This window comes from Eriocheir sinensis, chromosome 24, assembly GCF_024679095.1.
Source record: "Eriocheir sinensis breed Jianghai 21 chromosome 24, ASM2467909v1, whole genome shotgun sequence".
Classification (NCBI taxonomy): domain Eukaryota; kingdom Metazoa; phylum Arthropoda; class Malacostraca; order Decapoda; family Varunidae; genus Eriocheir; species Eriocheir sinensis.
The window spans coordinates 4111659-4124204 of NC_066532.1; the positions used below are offsets into that span (position 1 = coordinate 4111659).

A 12546-nucleotide genomic window follows, 5' to 3' on the forward strand; every position below is an offset into this window, starting at 1 on the left:
TTCATGGACAGCGATATTAGGTGGGGTTAGATACACGGGAGCTTAGGGTCAAAGGAGCTGCTCTCGGGCACAGGGGCTCACTGGCCTCTTGTAGACTCTCATGCGTTCTTATGTTCTATATATATATATATATATATATATATATATATATATATATATATATATATATATATATATATATATATATATATATATATATATATATATATATATATATATATATATATATATATATATATATATATATATATATATATATATATATATATATATATATATATATATATATATATATATATATATATATATATATATATATATATATATATATATATATATATATATATATATATATATATATATATATATATATATATATATATATATATATATATATATATATATATATATATATATATATATATATATATATATATATATATATATATATATATATATATATATATATATATATATATATATATATATATATATATATATATATATATATATATATATATATATATATATATATATATATATATATATATATATATATATATATATATATATATATATATATATATATATATATATATATATATACACACACACTGACGCACTGAAGACTATTAATAAATCAGTGTCTCATCAGATCTCCCCCTCCCTTGGTTACCTATTGGCAGCCTGCAGTCGAACGCTTGCTCTCTCTCTCTCTCTCTCTCTCTCTCTCTGCCTCACACACACACACACACACACACACACACACACACACACACACACACAAAGACAGTGTCGGGGATCTGCGGTAACGATAGAAGCTTACAATGTTCCTTTTTTTTTTTTTTGGTTTATCCTCGAGGCGTTTGAGGAGTAGCTTGCATTGTCCTTATTTACTTACATTGCCCCTTTCTCCCCCTCCCCCCCCCCTTTTTTTTACGTGCCAGCCTATAGCGCCGGTAGGCTTTCTTGAGGGGCCTGGATGGCGCAGGCAAGTGTTTATAGTGGCGCCATCTTTTCTTGGCCCACGCTGCCCCCCGGAGCTCGTTCTTGATTCACTTGAACGGTTTCCTCTAGTCCGGGTTGATGGGTGGTCTTCAGGACAGCATGTGGGTAGTCTTAAGCCACTCGGCGGTGACTGAAAAACCCCAGGTGGTAGCGGCGGATTCAACCCGCGTCGTCCATCACGCGGTGAATGCGGGGCCCGCACGCTAACCCTTGTTTATCCTTTTTACTTTTGAAGCTTTTAAAACTTGTCTTGTCCCCCTTTTTTTTAAGTATCGGGAGGCAATTAAAACATACACTCTTTTTTTCGCTTGTTTATCCACTTTATTTTTGAAGCGGGTGCAGCGAAGGAGGCAGCTCGATTTGACGTTTCTGTTTCTCAGTTACTTTTCTTTTTATCTTGTATAAGCGGCGTGTAGTGAGTGTTAGGCTGCTCTTGCTCTTCTGAACCCGGCCGCGGTGGGCTAGGCACAACATAGTAAGGGTTACGGGTACAGTAAGAAGTGGGTTAGTGGTGAAGGTACAGGTGGGGGAGAAGGAATGACAGTAGGAGTGAACAGTTGTATGGTGTTGGTTCGTTAATTGTTCTGATGTAGTTTTAGACTTGCATACCTACAGGAGAGAGAGATTGCCAGGTCCGTGACAACCAGCGCTGCACCCGCAGGTGGACCGCTACGCCAACATCCTTGCGGGGCTCGCCCACCTCAACAGTGTCATTGACATCCTCAAGATTGATGTGGAGGGGTCCGAAGTCGCTTTCTTTGAGGACGTTTTTGGGAAGACTCCCAACCTGCTGAAGAACGTCAAGATGATAGCGATGGAGCTCCACATGAAAGTCAATCTCAGAGGTAGTGTTCCTGTGTGAAGGGCCGCGCTCCTCTGCCAGACGGAGGTTACAGATTGCTGCGTGTTTTACTGGCTCATCTCAAGCGGTCTCTCTTTTTAGTCGTCATTCAAACTGAACAATTCATGAAGACAGTGCGACATCTTTTCCTCTACATTATAAAGAATAGGACTGACTACGTCCAGGCTTCACATTTTTTTCAACTCCTAACTAATATTCATAATCCTCTATATTTTTCAGAACTTGAACCACGTTTCGAAGCATTTTGGAAATATTTTCAACTTCTGGACTGTTTCGGCTTCAAGATATGGCACAGCGCCGTGAATCCGTTCTGTTTTAAAACGGTAGTAGACGGGCAGCACCGCTCCAAGTGCTACGAGGTAGTGTGGGTCCAAGACCGAGAATGGTAACACCACGATGCCGGGTGTGGACACAAGACATCAGCGTCCGGGAGGCACACCTTTTGTTGGGGTGCATACTCAAAGAAAGCAGGTTATCGTCATACTGCTTACCGGCTTCCATCCGGGCTGGTTACCCGCGCTGGGTGAGCAGGCAAGATTGGTCCGCTTAAGGTAAATATAGTCTACCGACAGGTAAAATCGTCCCCCCCAAACACTGGCTCTAAATTTAAACTTGACCCCGTGACGTGAAGTGGCTTGCAGGACGTGCATGGGGAACTTCTCTACACACATACAGCACATACAGCATGTGACAAGAGGCAAAAAAAAATTGTATACCAATTCTGTAGACAATGAAAAGAATAAATAACCTGCTCGACACAGAAATAAATCAAGACAACGGGGAGCTCCGTTGAATGAAGAAGCTCACCCACGTCCAAGACCCAGATCTATACCACTCTGACGTCACGGGTATGGGCGGAGTTTGGTACCTTGCCTGCGCGAGGGAGGGGGGATGATTTTACCTGTCGGTAGACTTTATTTACCTTGGGTCCGCTCTCGTGCCCGCTTCATCAATGCACAATGGTTCTCGGGGTGGCGGCGCCGGTAACCCGAGCGGATAAACCTGCTTTCTTTATGTATGCACCTGCCTGTTGCAGGGTGTTCATGTGTGTGTGTGTGTGTGTGTGTGTGTGTGTTTCATTCACTGCCTGTCTTTTAATAGCTTATACTAACTTGACCTATGATCTTATGACTGTCCTGTCTCCTAGAGTTCTCTTCTGATTCAAGATCAGGTTTATGGGATACCCTCCATTCAATAGCAGCTGAGCTATGGGGCCCATGGCAGCCTGAACTTTGGCCGTTTTTTTATGAAAACTGGCATGGTGTGTTGCCGTTATCTCGCCTGGGACAAACGCGGATATCAAGATTCTGATAGCGAATGCGCAGATAAAACTGGGACGGGATCCGAGAGTGGGACGGAATGCGACGCCACATCGGGTCGGAGTGGATGAATTTTTTTTTTTTTAAATTGATAACATTTGTAGACGCAGTGCGTATGACGCGCCAGCAACACTACGGAAGGCACGGTATAAGACCTTGGTGGAGGAATCACTCTCGGGGGTGGGGTGTAGGGGGGTAATGATGGAGGCGTTTAGTGATTCTGCATATCTACCAATATAATTCCTAATAATTCATTATGCTTTATATTGTAACCCTTTAAGGCCCGGTCTATGTGTGTGTTTTAACTATGCATCAATATACTTGACGTGTTTATGACCAGTAGCTAGGACACCCTGCTGTACGTGAAGATAATTCAAGGACGATACATCAAAAGAAAAAAATAAATAAGTATGAAAACACAACTTAATGTTTAACCTCTCTTCACCTGACAACTGATTTAAATGAATTCTTATATTTGGAAATGATCAGTGATAAAACTACCAATTATTAAACAAGGTTTATATCCAAATTTCCCAAATATGCTTTAATGCTTCGTAAAAAAAAAATCGCAACAAATAAATAAAACTACGTAAAAGTTCCAGGAAATCCTCTGACAAACAAATAAAAACGAAGCAAACAGCATGAAAACTGACGATAGAGTAGCCGTTTGAAAAAAAAGAAGAAAAAAAAGAAAAAAAAAAGAGCATATTCCGTGCAGGCCCTTTGCTCAGGCGGCCAGAGCTGCAGCCTCTGCAGACTCGGTGTTGGGTAAAAGCGAAAGAATGTCTACGTGCATGGACGAGGAGATACGTTACAAGTCCCTGGCACGCCCCCGCAAGGAGTTTGCCAGCCAGCCAGCCAGCAGGCTTGGTCTCCCAACACCAGGCCAGACATTGACAAGCTGGAGAGGGCACAGAGGAGGGCCGCCACAGTCATGCCCACGTTGTATCACTTCCCTGATCAGGACAGGCTCTCCAGATTGATCCACACCACACCAGACGAGGAGGAGCAGGGGGACATCAGTCAATCAATCAGTGGGGGGATATTCCGGGGAGCGCGTCGCCTTGCCCACTCTACGACGCCGAGCCCGGGGGTCCCTCCAGGCAAGTCTGCATTCAGGCCCCCTTTTCATCTCAAGTACAGGATCTATCGACTTGCTCAAATTATGAGCTGTGGGCGTCCCTTCGACCTCCTCCACTCGGGATTCTCTCTTAAGGGGCGCGTTTGAGCCAAGAATAAAAAATATCCCCCTAAAATTCGATTTTCTGTTTTTCGCATTTCTACTTTTGTCTATGTTCATGGATAAGTGTTTTAAAATATCTTAGCGGTACGATGCCTGTTTCCAGTGGAAATTAATCATTATCTGACACTATCTCAGGCCTGGAGTGGCGCGCGACCGCGCTCTACAACAAATGTGTTATGTGTTTATTACGTTATTTATATGATTTTTAGGCAGTTTTTCGATATATGTAACTGCAAAGCAGCTGACTGACTAAGTTATTGACAAGCTATTATTGGCCAGCTATTATCACCACACTGCCACCAAAAATGAATAACATCGGCTGTGCCCAAAGAGTCAATCCTCATGGTGCTGGGTGCAGAGAAGCCTGGGAGAGACCAGCACCACACACTGACAAGAGGGTTTACTTGTCCCACATATCATACGACAACCTCAGCCTCATCAGGACGGTGTACCGTGACCTCACAAGACCAGAGCTGCTGGAGAAGTGCCTGAAGGGGAGGACACAGAACAGAAATGAGAGCCTTCACAGAAAGGTCTGGAGGAAGGCTTCAAAAGACAAATTCTGTGGCATACATAGGACTGTCTTTGTGTCCCAGGTCACAATCCTGGAGCATAACTTTGGGCACAGTGAAGCCAACCTCCTGACCTCGCTTGGGTTCAAGAGGTCCTCCAACTTCATAGATTCTCTTGAGCGGAAGGAAAAGAGGACAAGCAGAACCAAGAACGAGAAGAGGAAGAAGAAAAAGAAATGAAAACAAGCCAGCAAGGCAGCAGAAAAAACATTATAAGCCTGGAGGCTTCTGAGTCAAAACCTATCTACAATGAGTGGGGTGGTGCCCCATGATACCCACACCATCGAGTGTATAATATCCTTTGAAAAGGAGGGGACCAGGTACCATAACTCAGAAATATCTGTAGAATAAAAATACATTGCAGAAATAGCATATCAAACATATTATGGTAACGAAATGTAAAAACGATGATTTCTCGAAATGTAAGTTATTGGCATTTTTGGTTAAAATTCTGATAGCCTATAGAAGACATTTCCAATTGGATAAATTCATTCCATACGGTAATGGTAAGACTATATTTCCATCAAGACAAAACTCTTCTAAGCGCCATAGAATATTTTTTTATATATTTTACACCGAAACACCGAAATGTGTTTGGTTACGTAATAATTTTTTTTATTATATATATGGAAACAAAACATTGCCAACACATATTGTCCAAATGTTAGCACTGAGGTTACTTTACATTGTCCCAGGAACAAAAAAGCTGAAAACCCATATATAAAAAAAGTTATTTAGAACTCAAATTCGGTCAAAAAATTCCCCCCCACACCCAAAAAAAAAAAAAAAAAAGGTTTTCGTCAATCAGGCTCAAACTTTGCCAGAGATGTTAGATTATAGTCTACTTTATTGTGTAAAATTTACAGCCAAAAATATGCAACTTCATATGCTTTCTATACTACGCGCCCCTTAAGTCGGCTTCTGGACAGCGTGCCACGCGCCCGTATAGCCGGAGGACAAGGAGCACAATAGGGGTGGGCAGGTACCGGTACCAGTACCGGTACTAACGACCAGATTGCTCGGTACCGGTACCAGTTGCTCGATTTATTTATTGATTTATTGATAATTCTTCATGTCCGATTTTTTTTAGGTTGCTAATAAATATTGTTATTGTTATTAGACTATGATCGAGTACATCCATAATAACTATACATGCTATTTTTTATCGAAAAATAAATATTCACTTCATTCAGAGATAGTAAGTGGATATCTCGGTGATATGGGTAGTGGTACTGATCATAGTCTAATAACAATAACAATATATATTAGCGTTTTCTAAAGACTCGTGGGACTCACTTTTAACCCAAGACTTCGTTTTTTTTCACACTGTTAAATATGACCCGTTAACTGAGATAGAGAGATAGAGACAGAGAGAGAGAGAGAGAGAGAGAGAGAGAGAGAGAGAGAGAGAGAGAGAGAGAGAGAGATCATATTTATCCAATAAAGCATTAACGAAAAAGTTTTGAACTTTTAAGAGAGTTTCCTCATTAAGTAAAGAATTGCATGATGAATTATATAAGATGATTAAATATTGCGATACCAGTACCGGTACCTGAACGATATTATCGATACCCTGATAACAACATCACGGTACTGGTACCGCGAAGCATCATGGGAAGCTCATTGCCGTTAGGATCTTAGTGACGCTCGGTGCTCGCCCGCCTCCATGTGGTATTGTAGACGCTGAGTCACTGCCCTGCTGGGACTGCTCCCTGGTTCCCACCATTTTGTCCTGCTTTCCGTTTCCATCACAGCCTGTTTTCATTATTTGATTTATTTATTGGAGTTACTGGATAATTCTTCATGTCCGATTCTTTTTCTTTAGGTTGTTAATAAATATTTTATTGTTATTAGACTATGATCGAGCACATCCATAATAACTATACATGCAATTTTTTTATCGAAACATTAAATATTCACTTCATTCAGAGAGAGAGAGAGAGAGAGAGAGAGAGAGAGAGAGAGAGAGAGAGAGAGAGAGAGAGAGAGAGAGAGATTTACATAGAAAAACACACCACACAGACCCCAAGGTCCAGACTATGTGGTCTGTCATTAAACAAAAGTGATTTTACATTAATCAGAAGGTAAACGTTGCATTTCTACTCTAGTTGATATTGTTGAAGGAAGAGAGAGAAATTTGTTTGGGAATTTCATCAGAAGTCATTAAGAAAAAAAAAATCCCTTTTGGGTGCCGGGATGGGTACCGGTACTAACGGTACTTGAGTTTTCGGTACCGGTACTACCGGTACTCAAATTAACGGTACTTGCCCATCCCTAGAGCACAACGCCGTATACTCGTGCTGAGCTGCCATAGGACTTCCTGGCGGTGTTCTTCCAAACAAGCTTCAGGAGGATGCAAAAAGGGCGAGGTCCGTGAGGGTGATGACTATGCAGTGATGGTGCCCCACTACTTTTCATCATAATAATCGGGTATTTTCATTTAACCACTTAAATTACTTATTCTACAAAGCCAGTACTACTTACAGCACTGCTGTTGGAGGAGCACCGATCACACTTCCAACATTGGGAAAAGAGAGAAAGAGGCTTCTTGTCAGCCATCTTTCTTTATTTTTTTTAGGAGCGCGGGCTGCACACCACCTCCGAGCCTCTGCGTCGTCCAGGACCTGAGCCTACGGGGCTAAGCCGGCCGTAGTATTAATCTTCCCCATTCCCTTTCCGTCCCCATCCCCATACGCGGGTCCGGGGTATGTGTAAACCGCCCCATCCCCTCCCCGTCCCCGGCGGGCCAGACAAGACCAACCCGCAGGTCATAATAATGTTGGCAGCACTTTCAAACCAATAATTACAGAAAACGAGATAAATAATGCATTTTTTACACACCATTGTATTCATATACATTATATATCATAAAACAAAACAATAGCGTTGTTGATCTACATGTAAATAACAGGTAACGCGGGTAAGTTAATTTATGAGACAGGTTGGTATCCATGACTGGTCACACACCTGGCCAGCCATGGGCCAGCCACATAGGGGTTGCCAGGTCGTGTCATTGGTGGCATTTTTGTCTTAAATCAAGGTGGTCACCAAGAAATGCCCTTTTTTATGGTATATGTTAAGTATTACTATAATAATGCCATATTTAGTCATCTATCTGCCGTCTTTTGCCATTTTTGGGGCAATTATAAAGAAATCTTCAGGAATAACTGTATGTTTACAATCAAATGGAAACACCAAAGTCTTTACAAACTAAAAGAAATATATTAACTTCAGCAAAGTTTGCGATACAATATCAGTCATAGAAATATTCTGATACTTTTCAATATATTTTCTTCTACAATAACAAATAGAACAATATTTATTCATGAAATGTACGAAGGGGAACCTAAAGATGTCCTGCCTCGCACCCCGCGGAGTCAACACTTTTTCGACCCCATCTGCTCTCTCTCCAGGTAGTGTTAATCAACCCCAACCCCCCGGGGACGCTTAAAACTGCGGGTCACAGCCAAGGAAAAGGGATGGGATGGGAACGGGAATGGGGGAGATTAATACTACGGCCGTAAGCCCCTAATGTTTCCTGATCCTTGATGCACCCCTGGCCAAGACATTTCCGTGATGCTGCCGCCACTACCACAGCCTGAGGCGGGACCAAGGATTCTATATATATATATATATATATATATATATATATATATATATATATATATATATATATATATATATATATATATATATATATATATATATATATATATATATATATATATATATATATATATATATATATATATATATATATATATATATATATATATATATATATATATATATATATATATATATATATATATATATATATATATATATATATATATATATATATATATATATATATATATATATATATATATATATATATATATATATATATATATATATATATATATATATATATATATATATATATATATATATATAAAACATCATTTTTCGTGGGATATTGAGGATTTTTTTTTGGTATTCTTATTCCATTAGCTGTCTACATATAGCTCAATAAACGGCAAAGAAATACACCCAGAAATATACATTTTTCAAAACCCTGAACCCCCCGACTGATCTGGCTCGCCTCGCTCCCAATCGCTGGCAACTTACTTTTTTCACAGAGGAACACCAAGACACCTCTGGAACTGTACTGGGATGCATGATGATTTGGTTGACTTTTGTCCTTTTTACAGGAGAAGAATAATGTTTTTTCTGTCATCCCTGACCTGCAAAAAGTATTATAATGTGGAGGGACGTTCCCCCTGTGGTGTGCCGCAAGGAGTGTAAGACCACACATTACATCGATATCACATCTATTTGGATTTACACTTAAATATCAAGAGCACTTGTTTTGGGTTACACTGACATTTTTGCAATATTAGTTACATTTTAAGTATATTGTATGTACATCCCTGACAAAGCAATGCTTAATATTTCTATAGTAACCATAATAATTATTATGCTTTAGTTTCAGGTAAAAGAAATCACTAAACATTCTGTAGGCTTTTCTAAAAACAAGTGAATAAATACCAGTCCACCATCAACTTTCTGGCCCTCCCCACCCGAGACCCCAGGCCAAGGGTCTCCCCGGCCGCGACGGTGACCGGCGAGTGTGTGCAGGGGTCTGCCCTCCCGGATGGCACCACTCGGGACTGATTGATTGATTGAACTGCAGGATACTTCCCTGTCTCCTTCAAAAATCACCACACACCACACACTTCAGTAATATTGCAAACACAATACACACAGTACATGTACAGCAGTAAAAAGTGCAGACAATGTGCCGGACCCTCACAAGCATTACAGTGAACGCTGTGCTGACCCTGAATGAACCACTACCTTGTTAACATTACCACTTAAAGCAACGGCACACACTTAGAAAATGTTTTATATATATATATATATATATATATATATATATATATATATATATATAAAATATATAGAGATATATATATATATATATATATATATATATATATATATTATATATATATATATATATATATATATATATATATATATATATATATATATATATATATATATATATATATATATATATATATATATATATATATATATATATATATATATATATATATATATATATATATATATATATATATATATATATATATATATATATATATATATATATATATATAATATATATACATATATATATATATATATATATATATATATATATATATATATATATATTACCCTCTCAAGTTTCGCGCTCGCTTCGTTCCGAAGGTATAGCGCTAAACTCGAGGATCGCGAAACTCGAGGTATTGAAAACACTGAAAAAGCGCTTATCTGTACCGATCCGTGGAGATTTTTTTTTTTTTTTTTACATATGGGCTATGGCGCCGGTAGGCTTTCCATCTGGGCCTGATGGTTGGCCCCGAGCCCGTCATGACGCAGGCAACTGTTTGTAGTGGTGCCATTATAACTGGCTCATGCTGCCCCCCGGAGCTCACTTTTTTTTCCTCCTTTACACCTTTGTTATCTCAAAACACATACCTCGGAAAAAGCAAGAAGACAGGAAGAGAGAACAGGTCGTTTTAAAGCTACAGATGAAGCCTTACAATTGGCTGAGCTCTGAAAACACGATTGTGATTCGCTGGGAGGCTGATGACGTCATCACCGGCGCTCACTCTGTCAGTGGCCTAGCTGCCTTATGGCGGGCACACACGATCCGGCCTGGCTCGTCTGGCCGGCTCAAAGTGGGCGGGGCTAAAGGCCTTCAGTCCGTGTGTGTGTGTGTGTATTTCGTCCGGCGATGGCCGTCGGTCTGTGTTTGAAAATCCCTCCGGGCGCGGCCTCACGCCTCACCGTGTGTGTGGGTCATTAAGGCGGTGTCACACTGGCCGTTTTCCTCTAACCGTTGTGGCTACTGGCAACGCCCGTGCGCCTATCCGGGAGCGAGTTGTCGGGTGTCCGTAAGCTGGTGTCACACTGGGCCCTATTCTTCCCACCGCGTTTGCGGCAGCTTGGACACCGGTAACTTTTCTGGTGTGCGTCACAGGTCGGTTGATCCACATCACAATGTAAACAAAGTATTGCCCTGTATCAACATGGCGTCGTTTGTGCCATAACCCAAGTTATGGATTTGTTGCTGCAGTTAAATGGAAGGAAGAAGCTGTTGTGGGTGTGGCGTGTCTGTGGTTCCTCCATGCCAGTTCTCATTGTCACCGCTGCGCGTGCGCGGCCAACCCACCGATCTAGACTCCGACCACATAAACACGTGGATCGAATAACAACAAAGACACACACATGCAGATACGCACGCCCACACCAGATTCATCATGAACCATGGCAGATGTTTCTCACAAACAAAAATGGCTTCGTCATTTCCTAGAGTGTGTTAGAACTAATTTGGTGAGTGGTTCATAAAAACCAAACATACCCAATGGCAAAAAGAGAGCAGTGTTAAAGACGACTGTTCTCTTCTTGCCAAGAGCTAGATTTGGTTCATGTGAGCCACTCACCAAATAGGACTACTACGTTCTAACACACTCGAGAAATGGTGAAGTCGTTTCTGTTTGTCAGAAACATCTGCAATGGTTCATAATGAGTCTGCCGTGTGTGTGTGTGTGTGTGTGTGTGTGTGTGTGTGTGTTATTCAATCCATGTGTTTATGTGTTTATGTGGTTGAGTCAAGATGGGTGGGTTGGCCGCGCACGCGCAGTGGTGACAATGAGAACTGGCACGGAGGAACCACAGACACGCCACACCCACAACTGTTTCTTCCTTCCATTTAACTGCAGCAACAAGTCCATAACTTGGGTAATGGCAGCACAAGCCGCGACAGCCCTTACTTTAGCAGACAACGCCATGTTGATACAAGGCAAATGCTTTGTTTACGTTGTGGATGTGGATACGGGAAACCGACCTTGGCCGTGTGTGACGCACACCAGGAAAAGTTGGAGTTGCCGGTTGTCCAAGCTGCCGCCAACGCGGTGGGAAGAAAAAAACTGTGTGTGACATCAGCTTACGGACAACCGTGAACTCGCTCCCGGTTGGGGCTACGGGCGTTGCCCGTAGCCCTAATGGTTGGACGAAAATGACCATTGTGATAGGGTGAGCGTCGGCGATGATGTCATCGGACTCCCAGCGAATCACAAACGTGTTTTCAAAACTGTCAGCCAATCGTATGGCAGCCGCCTTCAACTGAGGGTTCAAAACGACCCATTCTCTCTCTCTCTCTCTCTTGCCATAGCCACAATGTTTGGAGGAAAACCTCCAGTGTGATACGACCTTTAAAGGTAGCGTGGGTGATGCCGATAATAAGTAGACATGACCTGTACGTGTCCAAGCAGCGCGAAACTCGGGGTGATAATGCGCGAAAGTCGAGATGATAAGAATTTAGGACTAACCGCGAAACTCGTGGATCGCGAAACTCGGATAGCGCGAAACTCGAGAGGGTACTGTATATATATATATATATATATATATATATCTCTATATATATATATATCTATATATATATATATATATATATATAAGGTAAATAAAGGAGCATACTCT

General features: G+C 41.0%; 1 protein-coding gene across 1 annotated transcript in view; it reads left to right on the forward strand.

Annotated features, from left to right (window-relative positions):
- Positions 1-3626, forward strand: part of LOC127002788 (uncharacterized) — a 101533-nt gene extending 97907 nt beyond the window's left edge. Inside the window, exons 7-8 of the mRNA XM_050868992.1 lie at positions 1670-1853; positions 2090-3626. Coding sequence (XP_050724949.1) covers positions 1670-1853; positions 2090-2259 — 354 coding nt within the window. The 3' untranslated portion in view covers positions 2260-3626. The remainder of the gene's footprint in view (positions 1-1669; positions 1854-2089) is intronic.
- The last annotated feature ends 8920 nt before the right edge of the window (positions 3627-12546 follow it).